The 21,552-nt window shown below is 43.8% G+C and overlaps 1 protein-coding gene and 1 long non-coding RNA gene across 2 annotated transcripts in view; one reads left to right on the top strand and one right to left on the bottom strand.

Annotated features, from left to right (window-relative positions):
- Positions 1–21,552, top strand: part of LOC134759219 (uncharacterized) — a 121,751-nt gene that overhangs the window by 77,324 nt on the left and 22,875 nt on the right. The window lies entirely within an intron of this gene.
- Positions 20,295–21,074, bottom strand: LOC101143037 (large ribosomal subunit protein eL8-like). The gene has a single exon (XM_055352962.1). It carries the CDS (start codon positions 21,072–21,074, stop codon positions 20,295–20,297), a length of 780 nt encoding a protein of 259 aa, XP_055208937.1.

Raw genomic sequence — 21,552 nt, 5'->3', positions numbered from 1 at the left:
TGGGTGTCGTGGATGGCATGCTTATGGTGGCAGGAGGCATACAGATTCCTAGGTGGGAAGGAGAGGGGGCTGGGATGCTGGTTCCAGGTGGAGTCCAAGACCAGGAGTGAGAACTCAAGGTGCTTTTTCCAGGCCCAACCATGGCCACCCATGGACCAATCAGCATGCACTTCCTCCCTTCTGAGCTCCCATAAACCTCAGACTGAGCCAGACTCATACAGTCGTTGGTGGGACCTGCTTGTGGAAAGGGGCTACCCACTGTAGGTCTCCTGAGAGCTGTTCTGTTGCCAGTAAAGCTCCTCTCCACCTTGCTCACCCTCCAGTTGTCTGCCAACCTCATTCTTCCTGGACCTGAGACAAGAGCTTGGGACCCCCCCGAATGGCGGACTGAAAGAGCTGTACCACAAGCAGGGCTGAAACATGCCTCCCTGCTCATTGTGTTGTGGATGATGAGGAGAGAAGAGTTGTGGCCCTTCTGGGAGCCCAGACCTCCTTGAGCCAGGGATGTTACCTGCTGAAACACCCTCTTTGGGGCTCTGTGGTTCCTGGTGTCTCTGAGCTTTTGGGCACCATCATGTTAGCCTTGTCCAGACACTGGTGCCTGCAGCAGAAGCCGCTTGTTTTATGTCTGGTCCAGCCGCAGCCTCGCACAGAGCTGGCACCTTGAGCTGCCCAGCCTGCCTCAGCCAGCACACCTGGTTGTATGCAGTGGCTAGATCCCCAGCTCACTCGCTCTCACACCCCTTGCTGCTCTGCACCTGACCCGCCCTTGGCAGGCGTGGGATCTGGGCCGGGAGCATCAGCTAAGCAGAGCCTGCTGGACGGAGTAGGCAGAAGGAGTCCAGGGGGCGGGAACAAAACCCAAGCAGAGGCGCTGCCTGCCACAGAAGTTTCAGGGTGGCAAAGCAACACCCAAAGGATCCTGTGACGCTGCCAATGTGGTATGGAATTTTCTACCTATTGGATGTGTAACCTTGTGCAAATCAGCTAGTTTTCCATACTAGAAAGTACGAATGCAGATGGTGTCTACTTCAATGGTTGTTTCAGGGATTTAAGGACATAATGTATGTAAAGATGTTAACATAGTGCCTGATCTATTGTAAATGATGGCTGGTAACTCTTATTAGTGACTATTACTTGAATTGTAATAGTAAACATATAAAGAAACGAAATTTAATACACAGTGCTGACTTCAACAGCCCAATAATAGCAGACAATATAAATAAAATATGCATTGGAACAACCCATCATACCATTAGAGATACTTAACTTTAATCCGTAATTTACTATCTGTCTTTGCTTTGCTTTCTTTCTCTTTTGCCAGCAAATGAGATAGTAGAACATATGCTTTAAAAAATTCTCCATATCAAATAGTAATTTTAGAAAGACATCATAATAGCTTATTAGAGAAGTCAAAATAACCAAAATACACAAAGGTAATAAAATTGTTCCTAGATTTCTGCATTTAAAGTTGTTTAAAGATGTTTAAAGTTATTCTAGGCCAGGCACGGTGGCTCATGCCTATAATCTCAGCACTTTGGGAGGCTGGAGGCTGGAGGATCACTTGAGGCCAGGAGTTCGAGACCAGCTTGGGCAACGTAGCAACACTTCATCTCCACAAAAAAATTTAAAAAATTAGCTGGGTGTGGTGGCATGTGCGTGTAGTCTCAGCTACTCAGCAGGCTGAGGTGGGAGGATCACTTGAGCCCAGGAGGTTGAGATGAAGTGAGCTGTGATTGCGCTGCTGCATTCCAACCTGGGTGATAGAGCGAGATCCTGCCTCAAACAAAGAAATAAATAAAATAAACTTGGTTGAAACATTGAATACATAGCTTTTCTTCCTTTAGTCTCCTTCTTTGAGATATAATTTCTTTTTATCCTGTTATGAGAATTGCTTTCTTAAAGAAGTTTTACAAAGCAGATTCTTTAAAAGTTTACAAAGCAGATTCTTTAAAAGTTTACAAAGCAGATTCTTTAAAAGTTTACAAAGCAGATTCTTGGGTTGTTTAGTCCTGATATACACAATCAAGGAAGATGCAAAATTTATTTCCTTGAAAAAATATATACCCTTCTTGTTTGGAGATAATTTTGAAGTGGTTTCTTCATAGAGTAGGAGGTCTTTCTGTAAGTATCAATGAAACAAACAAGGAAAGCCCAAGGTAAATTTGCACAACAAATGCCTGCCTCTTGGCAACATGAGAAAGCCTCTTGCCACTGCTGCTACAGCTCTTTCATTTAATTATTCTTAGGTGACCATGTCAGGATTTCTAGACAGTATCCTTGGAAGCTAAGTGCTTTGAATGTTTGAACTGTATTAGTCAATGTAAAACTCATGCTCCTGAGTATTAGAGATAGTGCTCCAGTGAATTATAAAATATGCTAATTAAACAACAATGTTTTTAAATGGGACCCTTTTCTGATCTATTAGGGTACCTAATTTACGGCCATGAATACATTGGCATTATGACTTTTTAAACGAAGAAAGCAATGATCGTGGCCAACGTAAGTGCAATAATTTCTAGTTGACAATGTGCTCTATTTAATCATCTCCACATGTATTAACTGATTTAACTCTCACAGGTATCCTGTGAGATAGGTTTTATTATTCGCATTTTACAGATGAGAAAAATGAGTCTTTGAGAGTTTGTGTCCCCGGTTACACAGCTAGAAAATTGTCAGAACAAGATTTTAACCTGGGCTCTTTAGCTTTAAGTTTCTTTCTTTTCCATTACATTCATTGATGAAAATTTCCCAACTTTTCCTCTTTTGTATTTGAGAAAGCTGAATATAACAGAGGTCAAAGATAGAAATGGCTCATTCAAGACCAGGTGCTGTGGCTCACACCTGTAATCTCAGCATGTTGGGAGGCCAAGGCAGTTGGATGGATTAAGTCCAGTAGTTTGAGACCAGCCTGGGCAATATGGCAAAATTCCATCTCTACAAAAAATACAAAAATTAGCTGGGCATGGTGGCGTGTGCCTGTGGTCCCAGCTACTCGGGAGGCCTAGGCGGGAGGATGGCTTGAGCCCAGGAGGTTGAGGCTGCAGTAAGCCAATATCGCACCACTGCGCTCCAGCCTGGGTGACAGAGTGAGACCCTGTTCAAAAAACAAAAAACAAAAACATAAAACAAGAAAGAAAGAATGAAAGGAAGGAAGGAAGGAGGGAAGGAAGGGCGGGCTAATGCAACTGTCTTTATGGTTTTTCAAGTAATAATATTTTTAACTTTCATGTGTATGATTTTGAGGTACTGGCATTGGAGGCCTCTATAGTTACAAATGTTCTATTTCTGCTTTGAAATGGCAAAATTCAGAGCTGAAAAATAGACAAGTTCAGTTGCTCAGGAGTAAACTTTCTGTAATAAAGTATTTTGTGAATGATCATGATGTTCAGGACTTCAGCATTTCCAATTGTCTTGTAAATGTAAGATGCTCCCAAGTAATGAAGGGTGACCTATTGAGGCTGGCAGATTAGATATCAGGTAACTAGATTTGTTCATGAGCTTATCTAGTACTGAGCAACAATTGCAAGCTTAATCCCATCTGGGATGAATCCCATTTGCTTTCTGGCCGCTAACTTGGATAAGTCAAGGTCACTACATTCAGCCCACTTTCTTTAAACACATACACTTCCTAGAAGGGCATTGCTTTCTTTCACATGGGAGCACAATAAATAAGTTATTATTAGTTAAGGTTTTCATTATAAGATGCCAGAGATGCTACCTATTCATAGATTTTGTGTAGAAATGAAGCTGTTTTGATGCCAAGGATAGAATTATGTAGTGTTTCAAATATTTCCATGCTGGGCATAGTTCTGAGAGCAGAAAGAAAACGAGACAGCTGACTTCTCTCTGGCCTAGGCTCTTTCAAACAATGTGACTCGTGGAATTAGTTGCAGGCTTCAATCAATCAATAAACAACAAGTAACTATTGATTCCTTTGTAAATCATGTTCAAGGCTATCATATATATGATAAGAAAAAACTCCTACTCTCAAGGAATATCCTAATAGAGGATATTTGAAAATATTTGAGAGCAGTCAGTGAGCTGACCCAAATCAATGGTGTTTGAATCTTTGCTTTAGGAACTCAAGTGAGGGAAACAGGGATTTCAACTGAGGAGACTAGGGTGACCATTTATGGACAGCATTGAACTAGGTTGGGTGGCATGCGGCTAAGAGGCAGAAATAAAGGATAGTCCTGAGAAGGAAATCCACAATAGAAGGGAAATTATGTGAGTTTGTTTTGAGGGACTGGAGAGAAGGTTCCTACCTAAAATAAAAATCTGGAAATATTAGGGTGAACCCATTTGTGGAGGGACTGAAATGACAGGCTGAAAAACCTGGGGTTCATGACAAAATGCCGCCAGCAATTTTTTTTTCACCAGCAATTTTTGAGGGAGCAGATGCCCAGCTGAAGGTGACATGTCAGAATGACTGAGCTTTTGGCAATCTGACATGAAAAGGTAGGTGATCGGAGCTTGCCACTGGAGGCAAGGAAGCCTGCCAGGAGGTGTGGCAAAAATTCATGACTGTTTTTTTTTTTTTTTCCTGTATGGTTCTAGTTAATGAAGCTAGAGACTTAATTGTATCCAAGGTCTCTCAGCACAGATTTTGCTTTGGACCAGTAAGCTCTCTGCACTCTCTACTTCAAGGGTAAGATGGAGAATTGCCACAGATTGCTGACTCCTTCCTCAAATCCCGGAGATACCATGTCAAAGAAAGAAAACTAAGTGAATTAAACAGCTGTGATTATCAGACAGTGGCAGTCAGAAAGTGACCAAACCTGCCTGAAACGTGGAGAGTCAAATGGTGGGGTGTAGGGGAGGGCTAGTTTGGGAAGAGCAGCAGTTGTATGAAGGTTGCCTGGAGTGGGAAAGGGCCAGGTGGTATGAGAGGGAGAGGGGCTGAGAATAGTGGCAGAATTGTATTCTCTTCCCTTCTCTAAAGGGGCCATTGTTAATCTGATTGCTGCCAGGTGGCAAGAAAGCCAGCCTGAAGCTGCAAGGTTAGGCTGCCCCAGGGCGGCTCAGGAGCCCAGCTGGTATGGGAAGTCAATAGATGAGAGAGGGAATTAGCAGGCCTGGAAACGTCACAGTTCTCCCAAGGGCAAAGCCATTATCACAGGGACAGAAGATGGCACACTACAAATCAGTGCAGCTCACAGCAGTTCCTGATTAATTCTGAGGTTCCCTGGGGAGAGGGATGGCCGGAAGAACAAGGAATGTTTGAGCCCAGATTACAATTCTAGGGCCTCTCTAGCCTAGGCCTATTAATACCTATGGGACAGAAACTAGATCCTAGGTTTTCATCCACCTCTTCAGGTAGACATTACTAGCAAAAGCAACTGTTAGTCCTACAAGAATAAAAAGCAAAGATGGCTGGGTGCAATGGCTCATGCCTATCATCCTAGCACTTTGGTAGGCCAAGGGAGACCAGCCTGGAAAAGAAAAAAAATTAGAAAATTATCCAGCTATGATGTTGTGTGCCTGTAGTCCCAGCTAGTCAGGAGGCTGAGGCGGGAGTATCGCCTGAGCCCAGGAGATTGAGGCTGCATTGAGTGTGATTGTGCCACTGCACTCCAGCCTAGGCAACAGAGCAAGATCCTGCCTCAAAACAAACAAACAAACAAACAAAGCCCAGCAAAGACATAAGGGAAATTCCCAGGCATCTGAGGAGTGTAAATATAATGAAAGGCAGCAAACTGGCAGAACTCTCCTAGAGGAAGTAAAATCAAAAGTAAAACAGATTGAGAAGGCAAAATAAATACAATTAGTATCACCAGAGAAATAAAAGAGACTATTTTGAAAAATGCCACAGAAACAAACAGGCATAAAGAAGCAATCTGAAATAACAACTTTAAAAATATAATTATTGAAATGAAAGTTTTATTATTTAATGGATGATTGTGAAATGAAATTGATAAAGCTGAAGAATAAATAAGATGAAAGACTAGGTCAGGAAATTACAAAAGTGGCTAGGCATAGTGGTGCATTTCTGTAATACCAGCATTTTGGGAAGTCGAGGTGGGTGGATCGCTTGGTCCCAGGAATTTGAGACCAGCCTGGGCAACATAGTGAGATCCCTTCTCTCTCTCTCTCTCTCTCTCTCTGTATATATATATATATATATTTTTTTAAGATGGAGTCTCGCTCTGTCGCCCAGGCTGGAGTGCAGTGGCACAATCTCGGCTCACTGCAAGCTCTGCCTCCCAGGTTCACGCCATTCTTCTGCCTCAGCCTCCCGAGTAGCTGGGACTACAGGCGCCCGCCACCACGCCTAGCTAATTTTTTCTATTTTTAGTAGAGACAGGGTTTCACCGTGTTAGCCAGGATGGTCTCTATCTCCTGACCTCGTGACCCGCCCTCATCGGCTTCCCAAAGTGCTAGGATTACAGGTGTGAGCCACTGCACCCAGCCTATTTTTTTTTTTAAAGAAAACATTAGGAAGGCATGCAAAGAAAGATTGAGAGACTAAACTACAGGGAGGCAGAAACAGAAGCATCAACATCCATGTAAAAAGAGACCCCAAAATAGTGAAAAAACAAATGGAGGGGTTGAAATATTTGAAGGCGTATCGACAAATATTTTCCAAAACTAAAATGTTGGAACTGGGATTAGAACCCAGGAAGTCTAGCTCAACTATTTGAGCTCTTAGCTATTCACTTTCTACTCAATTAATCAATGAGTAAACTTTAACTAGGAGAGAATCCAGCCAGGTTCTGAATAGAAGCTGTGTGTGTAGTATTGTACTATTCCAGCAATAACCAACAAGCTTGTAGTAGGAAATAAGATACTATTTGTAATAGCAACACTAATCATATCTCAGAATTAGCCATTAGGGAAAAAAAATCAACTGTTCGAGGACTACTTCTTAAAAGGTTTGGCCTGGAAATGGTGCATACTGTCTCTGTGGGGCTTAGTCTGAAAGAGGTTGGTAGACATTTGCAAAAGTACTGTGAAAAATTCAGCTAACAATGATTGTCTACATAAAGTTAAACATCCAGCTATTTCTAAATATCTTTATTAATTATGTCATAATTCAGATAAAGATGAAAAATGGGCATACATGCAGACCTGTTTGTGCAGTGTTTGTTAACGCTTGGAAGTCAGAACACATTGGAGCCCTTTCAGTTTAGCCACTGAAACCTCCAAAGGTAGACTCATCTTCAAGGCAGTTATAGAGGACGACCTGGAGAATTAATTTATGGCATATAAGAGTATTTGGAGGAAAATCCTGCCAAGTACCCAATGCAAAGTTCCTAACTATGTGTGTCTATGAAAATTATAATATATGCAGACATACCTGGACCTTAAGAAATATGTGATTGAACTCAAATAAAATTGACTAGAGGTTCTTAAGTGTAGAACACCCGGCAGAATACTCAAAGGAGAACTGATCACCCTTCCTATCCTTTTCTGTTAGGTTGTGGACTACGCATCCATAGCACTTGGATAATGATTAATAAAGCATATGTGTATTCATTGCTTTTTAAAAATCTTCTTAGCAGTCCTGGAAATGATTATTTTTTACATTGAAACTTAGAAGCGTAGAGTTTCAAAGTTGGAAGAAACTCGGAGATCCTAGAACAGTCCCCTTGTTTTGCTGATGAGAAAAGATAAATTGCCTGTCTGAGTTCACAAGGCAAGGTAGTGGTTGAGACAGAATTTAAACCTAGATAATCTAAACCCACATTCCAGTAATATTAATACCTTCTGCAAAACAGACCTTTTGTATTGTTAGGGGCATTGCTGGAAGACAGGGTATGGAGGGGAGATGGGTAGTGCTGGCAAAAAGGAGGTATTCATTGGGCAGAGGGAAGATTCCCAGTCAGTTTAGTGCATATTCAGTGCAGTTTGGTGCAAACAGTAGGTGCCTATTCTTTTTTTTTTTTTTGAGACAGAGTCTCGCTCTGTCACCCAGGCTGGAGTGCAGTGTCCCTGTCTTGGCTCACTGCAACCTCCACCTCCCGGGTTCAAGCAATTCTCCTGCCTCAGCCTCCCGAGTAGTTGGGATTACAGGTGTAAGCCCCCACGCCCAGCCTCGTAGGTTCCTATTCTATGCAGGGCACTGTGATAGGCATTCGAGTACTACCCTTGTCCTTGAGAAGTCCTGACTTGCTACGCCTTCTTCCTGGTTTGGGATTCTTCCTTTGTTAGACACTGTTAATTTCCCATATTATCAGTTTTTCCCCATATTAGCCACTGATAATACTCGCATTATGCTGTCAACCTTAAATAATAAGATTTTAAAATATGATTAAATATAGAATTTATTTGAGCATAAAGCTTAAGGGTAGCCACCTGGAAAACACAGATTCTACATGAATGGGGCCCATATTCCAAAGTGAAGCAGCTCAAGTTTCACTTATACAGGCAGACACAGGGAAGTATTAGCAGGATTACAGCATTTTCTACCGAAGACTAGTGCATAGGTTACAGTGATTTGATTGGTTACAGATTGCTACATTCCAAGGAAAATTATTTTATTACTACCTGACTAGAGGTAAAGATCTGAGTGCGTCTTATCTCTGGAGCCACTTGTTATTCTTACCAATAAGTCTTAATTATTTACAGAAAGAAAAAAAAAAGGCAGAAGTTCACTATGTGCTGTGTGGCTCAGGGTGAATAGCCACATTTCATTCAAGGCTCAGAGTACTCTAACGTACCAACAGCTTGGCCAGGCATGGTGGCTCATGCCTGTAATCCCAGCACTTTGAGAGGCTGAGGCAGGCGGATCACTTGAGGCCAGAAGTTCAAGATCAACATAGCGAAATGACCAACATGGCAAAACTACGTCTCTACTAAAAATACAAAAAATTGGCCAGGCATGATGATGCACGCCTGTAATCCCAGCTACTTGGGGGGCTGAGGTGGGAGAATCGCTTGAACCCAGGAGGCAGATGTTGCAGTGAGCTGAGATGGCGCCACTGCACTCCAGTCGGGGTGATAGAACGAGACCCTGTCTCAAAAAAAAAGAAAAAAGAAAAAAAAATCCTAACATCCAACAGCTTTAAATTCAGATTACTTAATTTCACAATGCTTTCCACTTATTTTGCAATCTGTGAGCTCCTGGGCCAGGCACAGTGGCTCACGCCTGTAATCCCAACACTTTGAGAGGCCAAGATGGGTGGATCACTTGAGGTCAGGAGTTTGAGACCAGCTGGGCAAAATGGCAAAACCCGGCCAGGCGCAGTGGCTCAGGCCTGTAATCCCAGCACTTTGGGAGGCTGAGGCGGATGGATCATGAGGTCAGGAGATCAAGATCAGCTTGGCCAACATGGTGAAACCCCATCTCTACTAAAAATATTTAAAAAAAAAATAGCTGGGCGTGGTGGCGTGCGTCTGTAGTCCCAGCTACTCGGGAGGCTGAGGCAGGAGAATTGCTTGAACCTGTGAAGCAGTGGCTACAGTGAGCCAAGATCGTGCCACTGCACTCCAGCCTGGGCAACAGAGCGGGACTCCGTCTCAAAAAAAAAAAAAAGGAAAGGAAAAGAAAAAGGCAAAACCCTGTCTCCACTAAAATACAAAATTTAGCCAGGCATGGTGGTGCACACCTTGTAGTCCTAGCTACTTGGGAGGCTGAGGCAGGAGAATAGCTTGAACCCGGGAGGCAGAGGTGCAGTGACCCAAGATTGTGCCACTGCACTGCAGCCTGGGTGACCACAAGACTCCATCTCAAAATAAATAAATAAATTAAAATAAATTAAAAAAATAATAAAGATCTGTGTGCTCCTGGAGGGCAGAGGTTAAGTCTTCTTCCCTTAGGTTCACCCAGCACTGAGGAAATCACATGGCTGTGGTAGATACCCAGTGTCACATGCTGCAGAGGCCTGGGTAAGGGTAATGAAAGTGTCACTGATGGTTCTGGGTGACTCAAAGCACACGCTTTCCCCAAAGCCTACTTCTGGTTAGCTGGTGTTATAGAGGCCAAGGGAAAATTTTCTCTTTGCCCTCTGGAAGTTTTACTGAAAAACCAACTGACAAAAGGCAGGTTAATAAGAAAGAAGGCGTGCAAATTTATTATTAATAATATGCATGGGGGACAACACAGATGACCCCACCCCCTCAGTGAGGCTCAGAAGCTTTTCTCCCTCTTTTTTTAAATTTAATTTAATTTAAAGTTCTGGGATACATGTGCAGGAATGCAGGTTTGTTCCATATGTAAACGTGTGCCATGGTGGTTTGTGGCACCTATCAACCCATCACCTGGGTACTAAGCCCCGCATGCATTAGCTATGAGGTTACGCAAAGAATGTGGGCTCAGAGCATGGCCACAAACAGGTTATGGTCGTAAATCATGTGACGGTGGCAAGACAAGTTATGGAAGGGAGAGAAGAGGGTGGATGGCTAGCAAAGGTGGCCTTGTTGTGTAGATGAAACCTCAAGGGGTAGCAGCCCTCAGAGAGATGAAATGGTATATGTTTCTTTTAGATCTTTAGAGATGTCAGACTCTCAGTTCATCTTTCCTAGATCCGGACAAGGGTGGGCCTCAGAGAATGCATGGCTGCATGAATCAGATTTTCTCTATAGAGGCAAAGCTCCCCGCAAAAGACAGCTTCTTAGCTAGTCTTCTATTTCCAGCCCTTCTGAATTGCCATCTTGAAATATGTCAAAGAAGTAGGCTTTGGAGTGAAGTATTTTGGTTTCCTTCAGTATCCATGCCTTTCCTCAAGCTGGGGATGATTTACCACTGCAGAGATTCTTTCACTCTCTCCGTAAGTGGTGAGAAAACTTAGCTCTAGCCTCATGGTATAGAGCTCTAACAAGTCCCCCAAAGCTGTGGGAAGAAAATGAAGATGTTTTGTCTGTGACATTATAGAGACATCTGTCTCAGGTGAACCCTTTGCTAAAGAACAGGAATTTCTGTGGGGTCCTCCAAAGGTGATGAGAGCCAGAGCCAGTAGTTCAGCTTCCAGGTTTCTGAGTGGTGGGGAGGGGTTTGCAGACACACAGGAATGGCACCTCCATCCTTTTGTGAGCCATTCATGTGTGTCGTTCTGTCAGTCCATGGCCTGCTGGAGTCTGCTGGTACCTGTCGGTGTGCTGTTCTGCCACTGTGTTCCTCTCGATGTCCAGCTGCTTGTGTATTCTTCCCAACAGGGACTCGGGGTTTTTATAGGCACAGGATGGAGGTGTGGCGGGCCAGGGTGGTCTTGGGAAATGCAACATTTTGGCATGAAAACAGAAATGCCTGTCCTCACCTAGGTCTGTGCGCACAGGCCTAGGGGTGGAGCCCTCAAAAGGGACCCCACCCTTCTTCTCCCAGCACTTCTCTGCCCCGCCTCCTGTGTCATTCGTGTACCCATAGTTTAGCTCCCTCTTAAAGTGAGAACATGCAGTATTTGGTTTTCTATTCCTGAGTTACTTCACTTAGGATAGTGGCGTCTGGTTCCATTTAAGTTGCTGCAAAAAGCATTATTTATTTTTTTTATGGCTGAGTACTGTTCCCTGGTGTGTGTCTGTGTGTGTGTGTGTATGTGTGTGTGTGTGTATATATATATATATATGGAGAGATTGTGATATATGTATATCACAATCTGTGTATGTGATGTGTGTGTGTGTGTGTGTATCTCTCTCTCTCTCTCTCTCTCTCTCTCACATACTCTTTATCCACTCATCAGTTGATGGGCACTCAGGTTGACTCCATATCTTTGCAATTGTGAATTGTGCTGTGATGAACATGCATTCAGGTGTCTTTTTTGTATCATGACTAATTTTCTTTTGGGTAGATACCCAGTAGTGGATTGCTGGATCGAATGGTAGATCTATTTTGAGTTCTTTGAGAAATCTCCAAACTGTTTTCCATAAAGGTTGTGAGAGGTGACAGCGTGCTGGCAGCCCTCAGAGCCCTCGCTTGCTCTCGGCACCTCCCCTGCCTGGGCTCCCACTTTGGTGGCATTTGAGGAGCCCTTCAGTCCCCCACTGCACTGTGGGAGCCACTTTCTGGGCTGGCCAAGGCCGGAGCCCACTCCCTCAGCTTGCAGGGAGGTGTGGAGGGAGAGACACGAGCGGGAACCGGGGCAGTGTGCGGCACTTGCGGGCCAGCCGGGGTTCCGGGTGGGCGTGGGCTTGGTGGGCCCCGCACTCGGAGCAGCCAGCCAGCCCTGCTGGCCCTGGGCAGTGGGGGACTTAGCACCCGGGCCAGTGGCTGCGGAGGGTGTACTGGGTCCCCCAGCAGTGCCGGCCCACCGGCGCTGCGCTCGATTTCTCGCCGGGCCTTGGCTGCCTTCCCACGGGGCAGGGCTCGGGACCTGCAGCCCGCCATGCCTGAGCCTCCCACCCCCTCCGTGGGCTCCTGTGCGGCCCGAGCCTCCCCGACGAGCGCCACCCCATGCTCCACGGCGCCCAGTCCCATCGACCACCCAAGGGCTGAGGAATGCAAGCGCACGGCGCAGGACTGGCAGGCAGCTCCACCTGCAGCCCCGGTGCGGGATCCACTAGATGAAGCCAGCTGGGCTCCTGAGTCTGGTGGGGACGTGGAGAGTCTTTATATCTAGCTCAGGGATTGTAAACACACCAATCAGCACCCTGTGTTTAGCTCAAGGTTTGTGAGTGCACCAATCGACACTCTGTATCTAGCTGCTCTGGTGAGGACGTGGAGAACCTTTATGTCTAGCTCAAGGATTGTAAATACACCAGTTGGCACTCTGTATCTAACTCAAGGTTTGTAAACACACCAATCAGCACCCTGTGTTTAGCTCAAGGCTTGTGAGTGCACCAATCGACACTCTGTATCTAGCTGCTCTGGTGGGGCCTTGGAGAACCTGTGTGTTGAAACTCTGTATCTAACTAATCTGATGGGGAGGTGGAGAACCTTTGTATGTAGCTCAGGGATTGTAAACGCACCAATCAGCACCCTGACAAAACAGGCCACTGGGCTCTACCAATCGGCAGGATGTGGGTGGGGCCAGATAAGAAAATAAAAGCAGGCTGCCCGAACCAGCATTGGCACCTCGCTCGGGTCCCCTTCAACGCTGTGGAAGCTTTGTTGTTTCGCTCTTTACAATAAATCTTGCTACTGTTTACTCTTTGGGTCCACGCTGCTTTTATGAGCTGTAACACTCACCGCCAAGGTTTGCGGCTTCACTTCTGAAGCCAGCGAGACCACGAGCCTGCCGGGAGAAACGAACAACTCCAGACGCAACACCTTAAGAACTGTAACACTCACCGCGAAGGTTTGCAGCTTCACTCCTGAGCCCCGCGAGACCACGAGCCCACCGAGAGGAACGAACAACTCCAGACGCGCTATCTTAAGAGCTGTAACACTCACCGCGAGGGTCCGCGGCTTCATTCTTGAAGTCAATGAGACCAAGACCCCCCCAATTCTGGACACAGTTGTAGTAACCCCCACAGTGTCTAAGTGTTCCCTTTCTCCTGCATCTGCACCAACATCTATTGTTTTTTGAATTTTTGATAATGGCCATTCTGGCTGGGTTAAGGTGGTATCTCATTGTGGCTTTAATTTGCATTACTCTGATGATTAGTGATGTTGAACATCTTTTCAGGTGTATTTTGGCCATTTGTGTGTCTTCTTTTGAAAAATGTCTGTTCATGTCATTTGACAACTTTTTAATAGGATTTTTTTTATCTTGCTGATTTGTTTGAGTTCCTTGTAGATTCTGAATATTAGTCCTTTGTTGTGTGTATAGTTTGTAAATATTTTCTCCCATTCTGTAGATTGTCTATTTACTCTGCTGATTATTTCTTTTGCTGTGCAGAAGCTTTATTTAATTAGGTCCCACTAATTTACTTTTCTTTTTGTTGCATTTGCTTTCGGGATCTTGGTGATACATTTTTAGTTTAGGACAATGTCCAGAAGAGTTTTCCCTATTTTATCTTCTAGAATTTTTGTGGTTTCAGGTCTTAGATCTAAGTCTTTAATTCATCTCAAGTTAAGTTTTATATATGGTGAGCGATAGAGATCCAGTTTCATTGTTCTACCTGTGGTTATCCAATTTTCCCAGCACCGTTTATTGAATAGGGTGTCCTTTCCCCAGTGTATGTTTTCATCTGCTTTGTTGAAGATTGGTGGCTTCCAGGTATTTGGCTCTAATTCTGGGTTCTTTATTGTGTTTCATTGGTCTAGGTGTCTACTTTCGTATCAGTACCATGCTGTTTGGTTACTATAACCTTATGTCTCTGGCTTTGTTCTTTTTGCTTAAGATTGCTTTGCCTATTGGAAGTGGGGAGAAACAGATATTAACTTGCAAATGTTCTTTTTGGAATTTAAATGACCATTTGAGACAGTCATTGTCTTGGAAAATGGTCTTCTTTCCTGTATTGGATAATGCATTAACAAGGAGGAGAACAAGAACGATTGTTCTCGTTGGTGGGTCAGTCCTCTCTCTCTCTCTTTTCTCTGTCATGTTGTCCAGGCTGGTCTTGAACTCCTGGGTTCAAGTGATCCTCTTGCCTTGTCTTCCCAAAGTGTGTAATTACAGGCATGAGCCAGCGCACCCAGCCAATCCTATCTTTATGTAGATAAGGCAAAAGTCTCTTCCAGCACTTGATGGTCTCTGGATTTTTAGTGTAAAATACTCATGATGCCAGGGAATCGAATTTGTGGTGAGATATTTTGGTTTCTGTCACTTTCCTTCTCACTTCCATTTGCAAGACTCAGGCCTGGCTCTCCGGAAACGAAGTCTAAGGACAACTGAAACATTTTTCTCTTTCCCAGTTTCAAGGGAAACTGCTCCCAGTTTCAGGGTGAGGTTGAAGGCTGTTAGGCTGACTACCTTGGTCTTCCCTCTCAGACTCTTGGATGGGGCCTGAGAATGTGGTTTCTAGGAGCCCTGATTTCCATTCCTTTGGCTGTTTCCTCTACTCTCAAGCCCGAGTAAGCAAGAATCCTCTTTGCACCAGGTTTTATATAGTGTTGTGCATAACAACAAAGACATTTTTATGGCATTGGAAAAAATATAAATGGTGGTTACAGCACTTCATTCAGCAGAGAGAAATAAAGACCGTGTGTTTAATTTTTTTCAGCAAACCATTCCCATGATCTATTTTTCTGACTGCAGAACATCAAACATTGTTAAAGAATTATAAATAGCGTGTGAATCGATTTGTAACATTGCCTTCTTACATGGGCTCTTTAATTCCTGGTAATGATTGAATATACAAACATGCCTGGTGCACCTGCCTTGGTGAAATGCAGCAATTTCCCTTGTTAAGTGGTGTGTGATTTCTTCCCTCAGTTCCAAATGGGCTATGCTTTCTTTCCTTTTTTCTTTTGTATTACTGATCCTATACCTCTTTCCAGTAGCTCGTTTATCCTGTGCATTAGACACGCTTCTAAGTGATTTTAGCATCCGCTTAATTTGCTGGGGTGCTGTCTGGAAATGTGATCAGGTTAGGGTGAGCAGCCGCACAGAAGTGTTCTTTCCATCTGAGCTGAGGTTGGGAGATCACACAGTCTTCTTCTATGAATATAATACAGAGCGTTTTGCTACTGAAGCATAATTCAGAACTGAATTTATAATGAAGACATAATTTGTCTCTGGTGCATAAATACCAATATGGTGGGGCTGAATCCAACACACATTTTTTTTCCTTTCTTTCTGTTAAAAGGCAGGATGGGGTGGCTGGGGGAGTCTTTTGAAAGAAATAACAAAAACTCCAGGTATGCTCACTGGGTGGGCTGAGATGAGGGTCTTAGGTTTAGTGAGCAAGTCCAGAAAGTTTCCATTCTGATCAAGTTCTGCTCTTTAGAATTGCTGGGTTTGGAAACAATTTTAACCAGGTCAATTGAGACGAGCAGGCTTAGGGAAATGATTCATCTGTAAACAAAATATTAAAACCTAAGAAGCCTATGAATATACGATGTGATTAGATTTCCTTTATTATCTGACATTGGCTTGAACCTCCACTTACCAGGAAGAACATTTGCCTCTCCCAAGGCAGCCCCCTAGTGCGACATGTCTGTGGTGTGCTCTCCACTAGGTCCTTGTGTTTGTAGCACTGCCTCCTCTCTGAGCCATTGTCTCGTCAGCTCTGTTACTACTGACAGCTGCCCTGGGCAGCGATTCTTCACTGCATCTACCTAAGCTACCTCCACTGTGGCTTCAGAAGAGACCTTCTTCCATGGATGGCTCACAGGACAGTTGATGCCAGGATGTCATGAGCCGCAGAAAGAGAAGAAACGTTTTGCCGGAAGCTCAGCATAAGTCCCACACCCAATTGCCCTGGGTTCCTGTTCCATAATCTACCGTTTCCTTCAAGAATTAACAATGGAAGTATCTACTTCCCTCTGGAGGAATCCACTCCTCCACACAGGGTAATGACCTTGCTCTGTGTCTCCAGCAGGATAATATCTTTGGAACATAATGGTCTGATATCAGTATGTTCTGAGTCATTTATTCATTGATAACATCACTTAGGAGAATTGATACACTAGTCTGTGTTGGTCCGTGCCAAGCTCAAGCCAGTATTTTCCACCATCTCTGCTCTGGTGTGAAGAATCTTCTGGAAAGAAACACAGGTCCTTTCTATCTCCTGCCATCTCTCCAATCCAGATTTTCCACCAACAGTTTCCAGAGCACAAGCATCAGTGTGCAGAAGGCCCTCTAGAGTCACACAGAGCTAAGAACACTCCATTACTCTCCCCAGAGACTATCACCCCCACCACCATCAAAAGGCAAGACATTCTTTTATTGGCAAGACATTCTTAAATGGCTTTAGCTCAATTAAGTCTAGCAATGTTCTAATTCTTCAGCCAAATTTCTCCTCAATGTGAAATATTGCATTCAGGTCAATGGTCACTCCAAAGCAGCAGGGACAATCTTGCAGTGTTTTCTTTCAAATCCATACAATCAAAGAATTTCCTTAAAACAAAGTTCAGTCTGCAAAAATAGTGAATGCAGACCTTCAAACTCTTTATAGAGAAAAACTTTTTGTGGGCTCAGAATGGTTCTTCTTTTTTTCAGATTCTAACCATTAAGTTCCAAAAACAAATAATAATACAACTTTGATTGATAAATCACTATGTAATGTACTTAATAATGAGAAAAAATATTTTGAATAGTTTGTTAGACATTTTTTCCTGCTTTGGTTACATGGAAAAGCTGAATTAAAATAAAAGTAATTAAAGCCGAAGGATTGGTGGGTAGGGATGGGTTGGGAGAAAAACCTAAATATTTATTGATTATCTGCTATCTTCATTGCTGCTCTAGGTAATTTAGATAGGTTATTTTATTCTACCCCTAACCATTCTGTGAATTAGACCTTATTACAGCTACTTGAAGATGAATGTAAAACTGAGACTCAGGGATATTAAGATCTTGTTCAAGATCATGAAACTGGTTTGCAAGTGTGGGGCTAGGTTTCAACCAGGTCTATAAGATTCCAAATCTCCTCTTCTTTCCATAATACCATTTTAAGCTTAGGGAGTATTTTCGTTAAGCTGAGAAAGCCTAGTGGGATACTCTTCTCTACCTTGGACTTTTGCAAACCTTATCGTACAAAACAAATGTGACCCTGTACCTTGGCCAATCAAGACTTAACTCATTCATTCATTTGAGTCCTTACTATGTGCAGGACACCATCAGAATGGAAGTCACAGAACCCAGTGACAGTGGGGAAAGCCATTTCAGCACAATACACTTTTAATATTCTTCAAATTGGGCCATGTGTGGGGGCTGACATCTATAATCTTAGTGCTTTGGGAGGCTGAGGTGGGAGGATTGCTTGAGGTCAGGAGTTTGAGATCAGCCTGGGCAACATAGTGAGACACTGTCTCTACAAAAATTAAAAATAAAAAAATAGCTGGGCATTGTGGTATGTGCCTGTAGTCCTAGTTACTGGGGAGGCTGAGACAGGAGCATCCTTTGAGCCCAAGAGTTCAAGGCTACAGTGAGCTACGATCATGTCACTGCACTCCAGCCTGGGTGACAGAGTGAGACTGTCTCAATAATAATAATAATGATAATATTCAAATCACACTTGACCCTGGCTGCCAATCCCACCTACACTCCAGTCCCTCTGAGAAAATACATTGGGTAGCAGCCTTGGTTCATTTGGGGCATTAAGAGAATTTGAGCAATCAGAAGACTCACTCCCATGTTTCTTTGCCATTTTCCACATTCTTATCATTTTCTTGTAATTGTGTAATTGACTGGATTTTTAATTGTGGGATGGTAAATTTTTAATCAGGAGAAAATAGTCATGGATAGAAGTAGGTGAAGGAAAAGATTTATGGGGCTTTCAGGAAGCTTACAGGAAAATCCCCTAAAAAAGTCATCATTTGTTATTCTCAATATTGACTTGTTAAAAGTGAATCTCATTACCTTTGTTTTATCTGGCATGTTTATGGAATATGTTTATTTATTAATGAATTTTTCTGGAGCAAATGTAACAGACACATGGGACATTCTGATAGTCACTCAGCTATATGTCTGGGTATATTTATTACTGTTCAGAAATGGAAAGTTCCAGGAAAACAACTGAAAAGCATTCAATTCCTTAAAATGCATGCATTCCATGAATCATTTATTCAGAGGATTAAGAAGAAAGATATTTGAGTTGGTCTGTGGTCAAAAATAATCTCTTTCTCAGCATTCTTCCCAGAATTGTTCAGAACAATTTTCTTCAAATGGACAGAGGTGGATATGAGGTTGTAGGAATACTTCCCTTCCACCCTCTGAAGGTTCTCTAAAAATCAACTGACAAAATGCAAATTAGTAGGAGAAAAAGTATATAAGTTTATTGATATGCATGGGAGTCTGACATAATATAAGATCTCGAAGAAATGGACAGATGGTTGATGCTTTTATACCATCTTGAGGTTACACAAAGAATGGGGGCCCAGAACCCAGCCCAGAACAGGTTATGGTGGTAAATCAGGTTACAGTGGCAAAACAGGTTATGGAAGGGAGAGAAGAGGACGCCTGGCTAGCAAAGGTGGTCTTGTCATGTAGGTGAAACCTCATGGGTAGCAGCCCTCAGAGAGAAAAGGTGGGAAATGTTCCTCTCAGATCTTGAGAGATGTCAGACTCTCAGTTCATCTTTCCTAGATCTGGACCAGGGAGGACCTCAGAAAGCCTGGCTGCAGGGATGCGGGCTTTCTCTACAGATGCGAATTTCTCTGCAAAAGACAGCTTCTTAGCTACTGTTCTATTTCCAGCCCTTCTGAATAGCCATCTTGAAATATGTCAAATAAATATATTTTGGGGTGAAATTTTTTGGCTTCCTTCAAGGTCATGGTATGAATAAGTGGGCACACCGGCTAGGAGATTTGGTACCCAAGTTGCTATCGATCAGCTTGATCTGGTCAAGGGAAATGTGGAGGAAGCAGTCTCTATTATCCCCTCTCTTGGATCTTTGCATGCCCTGTTGCTTCCATGCCTGGCAGATGCTGATGGGCATCACTGAAGTCCTATGTGACACCAGAGGAAGTGGATGGTATCACGAAGGGAGATGGAGTCACAGAATCAGAGACTGCCACATCAGGGAGGACCTGCAAGCCATTTCACAGCCAGCTCTCTTCTTCCTTCTTCTCCTTCCTCTTTTTTAAAAAATTCTTCCTTCTTTTTTCTTTCTTCTTTTCTTTTTAGTGGGATTCTCGTTCTGTCACCCAGGCTGAAGTGCAGTGGTGTATTATGGCTCATTGCAGCCTCAAACCCTTGAGCTCAAGTGATCCTCCTACCTCAGCCTCCCAAGTAGCTGGGACTATAGGCTTGATTCACCATGTCAGAGGCATTCAAACCAGAGTGACTCCATCTTGAATAGGGCTGGGTGAAATAAGGCTGAGACCTACTGGGCTGCATTCCTAGGAGGTTAGGGCATTCTAAGTCACAGGATGAGGTAGGAGGTCAACACAAGATACGGGTTATAAAGACCTTGCTGTTAAAGTAGGTTGTGGTAAAGAAGTGACCAGAACCCATCAAAACTAAGATGGCAATGAGAATGACCTCTGGTCATCCTCACTGCACATTATATGCTAGTTATAATGCATTAGCATGCTAAGAGACACTCCCACCAGCACCATGGCAGTTTACAGATGCCATGGCAACATCAGGAAGTTACCTTATACAGTCTAAAAGGGAGAGGAACCCTCAGTTTCAGGAATTGCCCACCTCTTTCCCAGAAAACTTATGAATAATCTACCTCTTGTTTAGCATACAATCAAGAAATAACTATCAGTACAAGCAGCTGAGTGGCCCACACCACTGCTCTGCCCTATGAAGTAACTATTCTTCATCCCTTTACTTTCTTTTTTTCTTTTTAAAATTTATATTATTTTAATTATTTTCATGTGTGTAAAACTCAACAGTGTACATTTAACCCAGTTTAGTGGCAAGTTATTTAGCCTTTGCCTTTTCAAGCTTGGCGATAAGAGCCACAGACTTGGGACCCAGGACATTGCTGCCCCAGTGACGGCGGATCTCATCATATCTGTCATTGTAATTGGTCCTGATAGCTTCCACCAGCTTAGCTAAAGCGCCTTTATCTTCCAAGTGCACCTGTGTGAGGGCGACAGTGGTGCAGGTCTTCCTGTGGACTAGACGGCCCAGTCTTGCCTTCCCCTTGATAATGCAGTAAGGGACCCCCATTTTATGACACAGGGCAGGCAAGAAGATAACCAGCCCGATGGGATCCACGTTGTGTGCTATCACCACTAGCTGAGCTTTCTTGTTCTCCACCAAGGTGGTGACGGTGTTAATTCCTGCTCGAAGGACATGTGGTCTCTTAGTGGGGATGTCCCCTTTGCCAGCAGTTTTCTTCTCGGCCCAGGCCAACAGCCTCTGCTTCTTCTCTTGCTTTGGATCTGGTCTGTACTCGTGGGCCAGCTTAAGCAGCTGAGTAGCTGTTTGGCAGTCCAGGGCCTGGGTAAACTGGTTAATCACAGGAGGCACTTTCAGCCGCTTATAGAGGATGGCTCTCTGCCGCTGCAACCTGATATAGCGGGGCCATTTCACAAAGTGGGTGAGGTCTCTTTTAGGCTGGATGTCCTGTCCAATGCCAAAATTCTCAGGCCTTTTCTCAAACAGGGGATTCACCACTTTCTTGGCCTCCTGTTTCTTCATTCCAGCAGGGGCCGGAACCACCTTCTTCCCCTTGGCTTTCTTTCCTTTCGGCATATTGTATGGCAGGAGGAGAGAGAGCTATTCCTTTACTTTCTAAATAAACTTACTTTCACTTTATGGACTTGCCCCAAATTCTTTCTTGTGCAAGATCCAAGAACCCTCTCTTGGGGTCTGGATCAGGACACCCTTCTGGTAACAACCATACCTGGCAGCTCCCTTAGTCTACAGATTTGGAAACTGAGACCCAGAAAGGGTCACTGACTCTTCCACGATCACTGCATAATTGCCAGAACAGATAAGACTCCACCTGGAACTTTTCACCTTTCCATCCTGAGGCGTGAGCTCTCAGGGAGCTCATCCAGTCTCAACTTCCATCCCCTTCAGCTTTAACCTGCTAGAGCAGCTGCTACGTGCTGAGCCTGAGCCTGCACATCTGAGAGCCTGCCCAGTGATGCTGGATAAGAAATGCTGCTGCCCAGACAGGGGGATCAGTGACGCTTTGTCATAAAAAAATCCGAGGAAGTAAATAATC

This window comes from Gorilla gorilla, chromosome 8 (genome assembly GCF_029281585.2).
Source record: "Gorilla gorilla gorilla isolate KB3781 chromosome 8, NHGRI_mGorGor1-v2.1_pri, whole genome shotgun sequence".
In the NCBI taxonomy this organism is placed as follows: Eukaryota; Metazoa; Chordata; class Mammalia; order Primates; family Hominidae; genus Gorilla; species Gorilla gorilla.
This window is presented reverse-complemented; position numbering and strand designations above follow the sequence as displayed.